The sequence below is a fragment of the Hippoglossus stenolepis genome, chromosome 18 (assembly GCF_022539355.2).
Source record: "Hippoglossus stenolepis isolate QCI-W04-F060 chromosome 18, HSTE1.2, whole genome shotgun sequence".
In the NCBI taxonomy this organism is placed as follows: domain Eukaryota; kingdom Metazoa; phylum Chordata; class Actinopteri; order Pleuronectiformes; family Pleuronectidae; genus Hippoglossus; species Hippoglossus stenolepis.
The window spans coordinates 12,814,151-12,827,300 of NC_061500.1; the positions used below are offsets into that span (position 1 = coordinate 12,814,151).

General features: G+C 42.6%; 1 protein-coding gene across 7 annotated transcripts in view; it reads right to left on the reverse strand.

The window, feature by feature from the left end:
* mapk10 (mitogen-activated protein kinase 10) overlaps positions 1 to 13,150 on the reverse strand; it is a 33,890-nt gene that overhangs the window by 4,475 nt on the left and 16,265 nt on the right. For 6 of the 7 annotated variants that reach the window (XM_035141413.2, XM_035141415.2, XM_035141414.2 and 3 more), the window contains exons 4-12: positions 10,111 to 10,240; positions 9,612 to 9,670; positions 8,937 to 9,075; positions 8,159 to 8,324; positions 7,503 to 7,574; positions 4,207 to 4,389; positions 1,898 to 2,022; positions 1,224 to 1,250; positions 231 to 294 (exon numbers count right to left, since the gene is read on the reverse strand). In XM_035141413.2, coding sequence (XP_034997304.1) covers positions 231 to 294; positions 1,224 to 1,250; positions 1,898 to 2,022; positions 4,207 to 4,389; positions 7,503 to 7,574; positions 8,159 to 8,324; positions 8,937 to 9,075; positions 9,612 to 9,670; positions 10,111 to 10,240 — 965 coding nt within the window. Of the gene's footprint in view, positions 1 to 230; positions 295 to 1,223; positions 1,251 to 1,897; positions 2,023 to 4,206; positions 4,390 to 5,233; positions 5,306 to 7,502; positions 7,575 to 8,158; positions 8,325 to 8,936; positions 9,076 to 9,611; positions 9,671 to 10,110; positions 10,241 to 13,150 lie in introns of all 7 variants that reach the window. The other variant, XM_035141419.2, reaches the window with a different exon arrangement.

A 13,150-nucleotide genomic window follows, 5' to 3' on the forward strand; every position in this document is an offset into this window, starting at 1 on the left:
TTTTTTTAATATAATTAAGTATACATACATGAAAGGACAATAGTATAAAAAATAAATAAACAATGGCTTATAAGTTGTTTTTGTGATACATTCTCAGAACATACACACTAGAGTACATAGAGCGCACATACAGAATGTCCTCATTTTGCCAGACTATTTTATTTACTTTTGGTCATTTCTACTACTATATGTATATCATATTATTAATAATTTTAATTCATGATTCTCACCTTTCCATTCATCAATGGAGTGTTCTCTTTCATCCAGCTGCTTGTCGTAGATCTGGGGTGGAGGCTGAGGGGGAGAGAGTGAAAGAGGGGGAGAGAGAGAGAGAGAGAGAGAGAGAGAGAGAGAGACTGCATTTTAGTGACCGTTTAGCAAAACAACCCCATCAACAATATTAATTCAGTATAAAATGAATGTGTCTGTTATCACTGAGAATCTCCAGATAGAATACCCATTTTAAAAAAAGATTCAATATCATACAGCTTTAGATGAAATTAGTGATAAATCAATAAAAAATATGGGTATGAAAAAGATGTCTGAACATAAGAAATATATCTATCAACATAATTTTACACTTCATGAAGTATATTCATTCAAAATAAACTCTCAACAATGTAATGTTTTTGTCCTCGATGCAAATTACACATCACAATGTTTTAGACCTTTACAATCTGGGTTGAACACCGGACACAGACACTGAGGTAAGAACATGAACAGCAAGAGGTTTGTCATTTCATCTAATGGGACAGAAATATGTCGTCTGGTGTTCAGACAGCCTCCTCTTATCACTCATTCACAGAGATATGGAAACATAATCCTCTCCTCCTCCTCCTCCTCCTCCTCCTCCTCCTCACAAATACAAATGACATGTACAGGTCAGCGTCCAGCAGCCACAGCAGGACAGAGATGAGACTTGTGTCGTCCAGGATCTATCACTTCTCAACTTAATATCTTAAACCTGATTCATATGCATGAATGAACACATGCATAACATCAGCTGCACCCATTTTACCTGCAGCATTACAGGTAATGACATTTTGATATGATGATAATATATGTTCTCTATTGTCAGTAGTGCATTAATATATCATATAATGAATTTATTTAGATTTATAAGTGTTTTCTCCAGCCTTCATAAACAAAAGACCGATAGAGGAGTCATTTTTCTTTCTTTCTTTTCTTTCTTTCCTTCTCGATGCAGGGCGGTTGTTATTTACCATGGATATTTGGATGAGATCTCTGGCCTTCATCAGCATGAGGTGACATTAGAGAAGGGGAAAACAGCAGAAAACGGGGTTTCATTCACAGCCATATTATACATACCACATCAACTCTGACAGTAATATCATTCATTGGAACCATCACCAGTACGAGCAACTACACAACTTAAGACACGGATACAGTCATGAAAACTTTCCATAAACGATTCATAACTTCAATCGAGGTGTATGTCTGCCAGTAAGGCTTTGCTTTAAAAAAAATCTAAATAAATTCATCACCTGCTCATGCACTCAACAGTGTGGTATCTGTGCAACTGTATCCAGCTGCAGATGGCTTTTTATTTCCCACTCTCACCGTCACCTCTTACTAACGAGGCGCTGATGAAAAAGTTCACCAAATACACCAGAGACACCACCTCTCTTACGTTAGAGTCACTCTATTACACCGTAGCTGTAGAAATATGTATTTTAAAAAAACTTAAATCTAAGAGGAAAAGTAAAAAACAAAAGATTTAAAGAAGAAAAATCATAAATGGGAGAAAAGATTTAAATGAGATGTCGACAAAATTTTTAAAAACACACAGAATCAGTAGACAGTGCTGTCCGATCACAGGCGTGGGGGGGGAATCGAGGTTGTAATCAATGCACAGTCCTGCCAAAGGCCTACTCACCGCCTCCACCTCAGTCGGGTCGTACCACACGTTGATGTAGGGGTGCTGTAAGGCCTCGTCCACAGATATCCGTTTAGCCGGGTCGATGATCAACATCTTAGACAGCAGGTCTCTGGCCTGGCTGGCTGTGATTTGAACAAGGAGAAGAGAGGGGGAAAAAACAACATCTGGTTGATTTTCTGAGGCAAAGAGAACTATTCCTCTGTATGTCGCTAATGTGCCGGAGGGGGATTTAAAACATAATAAAGCAGGAAGGGAGGAGAGATAGATGGAGAGAGCAGGGATTAAAAGAGAATAATGAACATCTGCAGCTTGTCAAAGGAAACTAGGCCTTCACAGCAACTCAGTCACGTGTCAGAGCTTTGGGGGAAAAAAGAGTATTACGACTTTATTTTGACTATTTGATATTGTGGATTATGTGTGGCTACGATTTAAAGTGTGCACAGACACATATATATACTGTGATTTTGATGGTCTATTGTATGAATATTTCTTTAAGGGAAACATACAAAAGTATATTTGTCCGGTTTGTTTGTTTGAATGTTTTTCAGGTTTCATTCTGCTGGTTGAACAAAAACAAGACGTCTGACGACAATATCTTTGGCTCCAAGATTTGGAAATAGAGACGAGTCATCAGTTTCATCTCAGACGGACCTCGCAATTGTTGCAAATCTCATACACGTAAATCTGATTATGCACCCATTGATTCTTAATACACATTTGAATCTCCCCGTTCATATTTGTAAAGCTCAGTACGCATTTTACACATTTACAAATCTGATTATGCGCACAATGATTTAGATAAAGTTACACAACTCTTCACACACACAAACAAATAATATTACTGGATTATTAGCCCTAACAAATTAGAATCGGGGTCTTTTGCCAAGTAGTAGCATTAATACAAACATAGGGAGCAGTATCTCTATTGTAACTCTTTTGTGCATTATGAATGGTAGCGATCTATAATTTGACATATGTACAGAATGACCATTGGCCACACAAACTTCAAATGACCTGCCACCACTGGTATATTTCTATATTTGTTTTTGTATCTTTTTTATGGCTTTGGTTCTCAAAGTCCAAAAAATACGCCCTCAGCATCACCAGTGGTTCAGTCGGTCAGTGTCTATCCCCAGCAGGACGTCTTGGACTGGTCCGAAATCGAGAACCCTCCAGCCACACACACCGTCCCTCTCCCACACGCTGACCTTCACTATAAATATCTCTGCAGCAGCAGCAGCAGCGGAGCGAAGAAACTGTACTAAGAGCAGAGAAAGAAAGATGAGCCCTGGTGAAACCTGCTGCATTTTGCCTCAGAATCAACACATCAATAAGAGAAGGATGGTGAATCTGTAAAACGACTCCTCTATCACTCTCCTCCCTGCGTTTCCCTCCTCAGCATCGTCTGCCTCCTCCTGAAGTTCAAAATAACCAAAGCCCAGAGGATGTCAGACTGGGATCCTGCCTGTCACGGTACAAGACATAAAACACGGCAGCGCTTCACCCCGGCCTCACACTCTCTCCGCTTCTCTCTCTTCTCTGGGTTTCCTCCAACCCTGTCACTTCAGCAGGTAGCTGCTGGAATACAAAAGTGATTCATGAGGAATTTCACCCGGCAGCAGCTTTGATGTAAGAGTGAGGCGACATGAAAAGCATATTTTGCTTCATTTCATTGAAGAGACTTTCCCCCCTTTTTAAAATACGAGCCGGAGAGACTGCACTTCTCAGTCGAGACGAACGAGAGAAAAGACGTCTTAACGTTTAACGTGCGACGGAGGAAATAGATAGAATTCTCAGAAAGGCTGCCTGAACAAAAGTGTTGTCTTTTATTTCAGTGTAACGTGAAGGCCTAAAGGCAAAACATACCTGTCAGCACATTACAGTTACATTATACCTTTATTTATAAGTTATCTTCTGTTGCATATACTGAATTATTGTATCACCTGTCATGATTTACTTTGTTGGACTTGTTGTGTTTATGAACTTTGACCTTTTTGTTTTCCACGTGTTGTTTTTTGGGGGATTTATAACGATTTACATCTTTTTTGGCACATTATGTTCTTTATTTCCCGTTTTACTTTGAAGCTTTTTGTTCCTTGCGTGTCTCTCTCTCACTTCACTTCCTGTCTTTGTTGGCTTTCCCGCCTATTCGGATGACTCGCTCCAATATTTCACCTGTGTCTGAATTGAATCTCTGCTTCCACTTCCTCGTTGCCAGTTCATCTATGAGTGTGTGTTTCCATACGTTGACCTAAAAGTTTAGATTTTAAATAAACAGTCCACTGTGTAGAACCACGGTTCCTCACCTTTGAGTTTGTTGTGCTCGGAGTCGGCGGGGAAAAGGCAGTCGGGGAAGAGCTTGGGGAAGGTGAGGCCTGCGTACTTTGGCCGGTTCTCCACGTAGTTCCTCACCGTGGGCTGAAGCTTCTTCATGAACTCTGCTGCGGGCGTGCCCAGCTGCTCGATCACCTTGTTCCACTGGTCGATGTCTGATGTGGCGGGTCAGGATTAAGGGTAATACACACACATGGAATATGCAGCATCCTGTATACTACACACACGCTATTTGTGTTTAGGACAAGTAAAAAAAAAAAAGGATTATCTTTTCATTTCCTCATTGAAGGTTGGCCTGATTATATTCGGCATTGTGATGGCAGAAAAAAATAACAAATAAAAAAATGGTTATAGACTATAATCACTAAATGTATCAACAAGTGGTTGATCTCATGCTATTTAAAACGATAAGAAACATTGATGTGAAAAAGGCAGAAGTTTTCCAAATTAACCATTGAAACTTTAATATCTGTGTTTTGTGTTTCTAAAACATTTTCCTGATCCATCTTTTTTCATGAATTTCACATTTTCTGTTCACTCTTCGTGTGTCGGCTTTTGTTTCTCCTCCTCTATTAACAAATATTTCCTCTTACTCCTCCACACGCTCCAAATCAACCCCCTCCTCCCTCCCCATGTTCTCACACACGGTGCCAGTTGCGGTAGTCGGCTGCCAGGCCCACCACAGATCCCCCATTACTTCATCTTGCTGGAACGCCACACTCTTCCACCTCCTTTTTGTCTCCATTGCACATTGGCCGCGATCCACGCAGTGCTTAGGGTTTGTTTTTTTTCATCCGCGAAGGCTCTTATTCATGGCTCTTTAGCAAGTTGTTGGGTTCACCGGTGCCAGTGCCAAAAAAGCATGACTGTTGAGCTGTGTTATTGGTGTTTTGAGCTCGAGCATCGTGCAGCTGAGCACAACACGCTCTCAAGTGGGTTTTCGTGAAGGTTTACATGTGCAGCGGTTAGTAAAGGAGCGGCAGGAGGTCAGAAGGATACGGTCAGTCCCAGGGAACAGCACTGTCCCTCTTATCACCTCTCCAAAGATGCAGCCCACTGACCACATGTCCACTGGGGACACACACATGAACACACACACATGTATATGGACGAGCCACGAACACACTAACTCTACCTACATCTTCCAACCTCCAAGATGACCTGTATACCTATTGCATTCACAGATACATTTAGGTTATATATTTGAAGTTGTAATATTGTGCCACAGGCCGAACGAGTCAAAAATACTACCAGAATCTATTTTCCTGTAAATTCTCAACATGCTTTTGAACGTGTGATAGTCAGCTTCCTCTGCAACATGACAATATGCACTACATGCCGTCATATCGTCTGTGCCACAAACGGAATACGCCTCCATTTCCCTCGCCATCACTCCACGGCCACTCATTTAACACAGCGCTGTGCTAAATGGCCATCGAACACCCGGTCACCCTGAGGCTGGCTGTGCGGTGACCTGTGTAGAAAACACTGCTATTCTCTATCATCGGTTTATAGACGCCCGGGAAGGCGCAGAGAACTTCGGCCGTGTCGATACCTCAGGTCGAAAAGTCTACGAAGTAAATTAAGATTAGTAGTAAGGCAGGGTACCAGTCCAGAACTGATCTATAAGCAGATAACAAAAGTGTGTGTGTGCGACTGCTCGTCATTGATCTACAGTAAGAGCGGAGGAAGTGGAGGCCATTGTGAGAGCAGAGACAGAAGCAGAGATATTGCGGCAGAGCTCATTGCAGGGGTTTCACGGTCCTCCAGAGCATTAATCTTCGGGGGACTGCGAGTTCAGGGATGTGGAGGTCATGAGATAAAAGCACCTGCAGTAACAAGGATGCTGTGTCTCTCACTTCTTATGTGTGATGCTACTAAACTATGAGAAGGGATAGAGCATGGTGACGTTACATATTTATGTTACTGCCAACAAATCCCACGGAGAAACCGAAACTTGACATTCTACCGTCAGCGTATATATTCCGATCAGATGGAGACTATTTATGGCAGCAGGATGGTGCTTGTGGGACTGACTCAAAACCAACTACAGTTCCAATGTTCATCATAATAAAAGATCATGTCACCCAGCGCAATGGTGTGACCATAGACCAGATATAAAGATGGACGACTTGACTGCTGCCCAAAAGTGAAGCCAATGCGTCTCGATTACCACCTGTATGACAGAAGTCTTTTTTTTCCTGTCATACATGGTTTGCCCCCAAAGGTTATAGCCACGCGTGAAGCCGATATGATGCAATTAAAGGTCAAACAAAATGAAACGTTGCATTATCTTTAGGTATTTCTGTGATTGAACATTGTTGGAAACATAATGCAAGTCTACAAAATGTATAACATAGGTGTAGATGTTTCTACACATTTAATGAGGAATTGGATCATATTTTCTATCTATCTATCTATCTATCTATCTATCTATCTATCTATCTATCTATCCTAGTTTCGATACTTCCCAATCATGATAGTTTTAGCACTAACCTGCTGTTGCGTGTTAGTGTCTAACATTTGAGAGCTTTCCTCACTTTGCCAAATGAGCTTGACTATGCAGATGCTCAACATGAATACACCAGCTACTCATTATTTATTCACTGAAAGCTTAATAACTGTGTCTGACTCACACATGGGGACACCCTGGGATAGCAGGATGTGCTTCACGTGTGCACAAAATGTGCACGAACCCAGCGTGGGGGCCTGTTTATCTGAACCCATCCTACTGAAAGAAGTCGTCTTGGGGGTTGCGCCAGCAGCTCCCTCACTGCAGGAGAACACACCAGGTAGCTCTGCACAAACACCCCGAATAGAACGCACTTAAATATTCAGACACACAGACGGAGAGGCAGAGGGAGAAGGAGAGAGGGAGAAGACTTCATCTCATTAAAATGTGGGACTGAAGGAAGCTTTAGATTCAGACACACTGACAAGAGAGCGGAAATGTATTATGCTTCTTTTATGATGTTATTGCCGGTTGTATTGAAAGTGTTAAAAGGGGATCTGTTGGAACTGATGCAGACAGATGTGTTATGAAGCCAGACAGATGTGAGTGTGGGATTAGTTCACCTCAGTAACATACAGAGAACACCGGGCCCGGCAGGAAATGACCATCAAATACCGTGTTGCACTTGGCATTGAATCTTTCCAGCTATTACTACTTAAATCCATCTTTACCCAGGAACTTTAAAGACCACATGAACTTTTCATCAAGTAAATAGTGTTACCATCTATTAACGTTGCTCTGTGTCAACAAGGATACAGTCCCGGCCAGGGAAAAGGATTTTGTGGCGAACCATTTCTCCCATAATGCACCCCACCGACCATATATCCACTGCACGCACAGAGGTGAGGGAGCAAAAGAAAAGAGAGAGAGGAAAGAGAAGGTTAGTGACACATCCAGCTCTCTGAGAAAACAGTGATTAGAAAGTAGCTGTTATTTGGTGAGAGGGAAATAATTAATGAGGTCTGTTACATAGACGTCAATATGACAAACACGTAAGTAGAGGACGAGCAGAAAATACAGAAAGGAGTCTGAGAAGATCCAACCAGTGGCTGAAAATTCAAACCCCTGGAGTCGACTGGTTCCCATTAATGGAAGAAATATGGCTAATGAGTCAGCTTTTGCTGGTAGTCTGATATTCTGGTGCTTAAACTTCACTTTGGCTTAATGTCTTTGCAAAGTTTGAATTGACCAGAATGGTTTTTAAGGTTTTATAATCAATGCAATAGGCAAAGGTCCCATTAAGACAAAGCAGTTGCTTCAGAACTGCAACTACAAGATGTTGGTTCATTGCCATATGAGAGTGCAGTCTAAGGGAAGAAGAGCTCTAATAAACTACATTTAGTGCTATATTAGAACCCTGTTTAGTTTCTATGAGCTGAATTTGTTTCATGCAAGCTCATACAAACTCTCACCATTCTCTTTGTATCCCATGCCCAGGATAACCTCTGGGGCTCTGTAGTATCTAGTCACCACGTAGGGGGTCATCATGAAGCTCGTGCCCGCGGTCCTCGCCAGACCGAAGTCCAGGATCTTCAAGGTGCAGTCTGACTTCACCACTATATTGCTTGGTTTGAGATCCTGGAGAGGTGAGAAACATATAAGTAATATATAAACATCAGTTCTCTCTATTATAAAGACTATAACCAGAAGTCAGTTCATTTAGCACAGAGACTGCAAACAAGGGGAAACGATTAGCCTTACTTTATCTAAATGTAGCAAAACTCTCCAGCTCCTCTCAGGCCTAATCGATGTGCAGTATGTAATGTAATTTGTCAATACAACAGTTCTGTTCTATGGGGGTGTTGTGTGTGTGGAACTATTTGTTGCTGTCCCTTTTGAAAGAGTCAGGATAGCGGTTTCCCCCAGTTTCAAATCTTTATGGTGAAGTAAACTAACAAACTGCAGACTGTGACTATCCTGTCATGAAATAGTATGTTAGTTATATATGAATATAGGGATTCCATGAAACTGTAAATAGTGATTTCTTTTCTTGTAACACGTGCTACAGTCAAATTTGATGCATCATGTCCAGGACTTCTCTGGATACCCACCTGGTGCCAGTTGTTTCCTCTGCACCACCAGGGGCGCCCTCGCCTGCCTTAATGTGATTCTTATTCATGTATCACACATGTATCAGACAGATCAATCTGGAGTTAAACACGGAAAACGGAGGTGTGTTTAGGTTCTTACCCTGTGTATAATGCCAGCTGAGTGCAGATGTTTGATCCCACACAGCATCTGGTAGAGCAGGTAGGACATTCTCTCATGGTCAAGCTCCATCTGTATCACCTGGCACAGGTTGGCATCCATCAGCTCCATTGCTAGGTACCTGAGGAAAGGTGTTTGACAGGTTGAGTGACTGGTGAGCTATGTGGTGAGTTGTGTACTAAGCTAGTTTGACAAAAAACATTAGTGAGGCAGCTGTTTTGCTTTCAGGCTCCAAACTGAAAAAGTACCTGAGGACCTGAGAGCAGCAAGAAGTGCTGAAATCTTTCACCACAAACCCTATCTCTTTAACCCGGCTTTTGATTATAGTTTATTGACATCATTTTATTGCATCTATACAAAAATCCACTGAAAGAATCCAGAAAAATGTTGTATGAATCTTTCTCTGTCGGGCTCTTTAGCAAGAGCTTGTTCTGAAAGTGAACACACTCTCATTCATCAGTCTGGGAACAGGATATCTCAGGCAGCTTCAGATTACACGTACAGTCACTCTCACTCAACACACTCAAGCGGTTATGTCAGGTGCGAAAGAGTAATGATCACATAATGTCAAATAATTTCCTTTTTTTGGTCTCTGTCATGTGATCAGATCTTTTTCTTGCAAATGCAATCATGCGAAGAAATGTTGAGTATACTCACACATCCTGGAAGTCCTCTAATGATTTCTGTGGCGTGGAGACATTTAATAAACTGATGATCTGCGAGAGAGAGGAGAAGATGGAGAGGATCAACACACAGTGCTCACAAGCAGTGAGAGTTAAAGCGAGGGACTGAGGGCGAAAGTTGGTGACGACCCCGATGAAGGACGCTGCTGAGCCAGAGACGGAGAGAGGCGAGGAAGTGAGATGGAACAAAAGAGAAGGGGATAAGTGCGGAGACAGAAGAAAAGAGCGCAGACTGCGGGACGGTAGATTACATTGGTGCCTTGAAGTGCTCTCTGTTTCGCTCTCCTGCCAGTTCCGTACATTTCTGGAGGCACTGGAATTTAGTCACAACATTTGCAGTCGCTCATCTCCATTTTGTAGCGCAGGGATTTATCAGGGACCCAAAATAGACGCTGGCTGGGGTGCAGATAAAAAGTGGTTTTCTGTCCGACAATGGATGCATCCCCCTCCTTCCTGCTTCCTGGGTGACTTACATTTTTGTGATTGACGCATTTCATGAGCACCAACTCCCGGTATGCCCTCTTGGCGTGGGTCTGGTTCTGGAAGGGTCTGCTCAGCTTCTTGATGGCTACATTTCTGTCCAGAACAGCGTCGTAGCCCGCACTGCAGGAGAAAAGGACAAAAGAAAACACAGAACAGCTGAGCAATTCTTCCTCTGGTATTCATAGCTGGATGATTCACTCTGCGTGATTGCCTGTCACTCTGACAATCCATGGTGAATGTCATTGGTCACAAAGACAAGAAGATGATTTCTCACATCACCAGCGAACAGATGACTTTGTTTTGAGCTCAATTTTATCTGTAAAACGCTTTGTTTCCTCGCGTAACATCGTGTTCGTTGTGGCTGTCAAGAGGAAAAAAATGGATGTGCATTTAAAGGAATAGAGCGGATCAGTGGGTGCCCACTTTTAGAAAACCTCTGGTTCTGCGAGTAAATTCCAGTTCATTTTCTACATTGACATTTTCAGAAAATCCTAAAAAGAGTTTCAAGCCTGGAACCAGGCCGACCAGCTACGAGATGAACCGTGACAAATAAAACACGATTTAGTGGTAAACGCAAAACACTGACTGATCTGATTTTAGCCAACGTGATTTTCACAGTTGTGGTCAGCATTTCCATGGTAACGGCAAGCTCCACCACTCAGAGACGTCACTAGTTACACCTGAGGATTGTTTGTAGTGTAGTATTTCTCCTTAGCATCTTGATTAAAACAAAAATGGCTACTTTGGGGTATTTAAATGGGAACTATAATATTACTTATAATAGTGGAAGAGAGTTGGAATAACGGGAGGTTTTCCTGTTCTTTCCATTCTGTCGACAGTGTGTGAATTCAGTACAAGAATGCAAATCATCATATTTCTCCAAATGCTGAACTTTAATTACCCTGCTGCTGATCACGGTGATGATAATGATGCTACAACACAAACCTTAATCGCAAATAGTTGCCTAGCTATAAACAAAAAAAAAGTGCATTACAGTGAAACAGAGGAGAAGTGAAAGTTTTACGCTGATGGTTTCTCTTCCCACAAAGTGGCTCAACCTATCGTAGAGGTCATTACAGCAGAGTGAGTTCTCTGCTGGCTCAACAGAAACCCCTGAGAACCTCTGGGATTTGGGCTCTTTGCGTAGATTTAAGTTGCTTTTCAATGAAGACCAGTACGCGGACGAGAAAGATCTGCTATAAAAGTGCCACGCGCTCCACATTTTCAGCTTCATCTCAGCCTGTGTGCGCTCTCTGACAGATTCGCCAGACACGAGGCTGTAAATCGAGTTTCAGGGCATCTGTATGCCGCCTCATTGCAACCGTAATCAAGACGATGCTGTGTGTGGGTTTGTTGGACGGCTGAGTGGGATGTGCAGCGGTTCGTCGTGTCTCTGTGGAGACTGCAGGCCAGGGATGATGTGTGACCATGGAAACAGCGGGGCCTTCATGAAAGCATTGATCCAATAGGGATTTGAGTCAGTCATCACTTCTCTAGCCGAGTGAAAGATGATGTCATGACCAGCTAAACTACTTAAAGCCCTCATCCCCTCCTAAGATGCATCTGGACGCTCATCCCGACTGAGCGCGGTCAGAGGGCAGAGTTGTGCACAGATTGGGACGTTTGTGGGCGACGCAGAGTTTTAGCTGCTGTAGCGTTGCGGGTTTTCCCCTCGCTGCCATGTTGTCAGGCTTCGCAGAGGCAGGTTGGATCGCTTAGGAACAGCAGATTTCATACTGACTGCAGATTTTTACAGATACTGTTCTGTATCAAACCCTGCCTTTATGCTTGTTGTATATTTAATACATGTTTAAATACATGTGATTTAGTCATCAAGGGATTATGCTGCAGATAATGCATTTTGAGCAAGTCACTAATTATTCTATCATCATAAATCCATCATATTGTTTTGTTATTTGTGGCTTTAGGTCTATAGTCAGAGGGACATTATATCAGTTTTTATGTGGTCTGGTTGTGGTAATACCAGTGACCACATGACACACCAGATGACAGCTGTGCAGGGAGCCAAGCGACACACACCAGAGCAGGTTAAATTAGATCTGCACCGTCTCTCCGCCATCCATCCCGACAGTATCCTTCAAATGGGCACGGCCCCAGCATTAGCAGTTACAGCACCACCCAAGCTCCCTTTGCATGTGCACAAAATCGCTTCGGAGCGGAAGGGGAGAAGCGCCGAGGGCACGGGACGCCAAGGAAGGACAACGAAACGGGGCGAGTGAAGGGCAGGGGGGGGGTCTACGGCGGTGAGAGCCAGTGAATCTTCAAACACTATATAAGAGACACTTGCAATTAACTTGCGTCATCCTAGGGAGGGTCTCTGGGGAAGCGTATATCGCCTCAGTGACACGGCATTAACATGAATATAACTTATAGATCTGTTTGACAAAGAGTGTAGGACACATTCCTTCAAGTGGAGCCTTGGCAGTGGCTCCACTGCATTCTGACAGGGCAGGCGTGAGATGAATTACAATGAATACCAACTCCCTGCAATCTGGATTAAGTATTCACTTAAGTCCCCATCCTGTTAGGCCGCTATGGCCGACACGTCCACATTCTGAACAACAGATGTGTCATCAGCTCGTCGTGCCGGAGAGGAGATCAACCCAATCAATTCAAATATAATGAAAAGCCAGACATATTGTATAAAGGTCTATTATATTATCCATATTGCCATTAATACATGACTTATAATAAAATAAGTCTTACTTCTAATAACGTTTTTGAAAGATAATTCCATTAACAGACATTTACAGATTTTACCTGCACCAGATAACATGAATAATACAGATTGATTGGCTGCTTTTAAAAGACCTTCTGGGGGAGCCTGCACCTGTTTACCTTTACAAGATTAAAGCCCAATGAATTGTTTCTACATCCACAACCTTTTCAATCTTTAATGTTGAGCCCATCTATCCGTTTGCCACTTTGCTCAGCTCACGGTTTCTGTGGAGATGAGTCACATGGTTCCCCTCTGTGCTTTCAAATGTTATGATGAAACCACACCAGAGA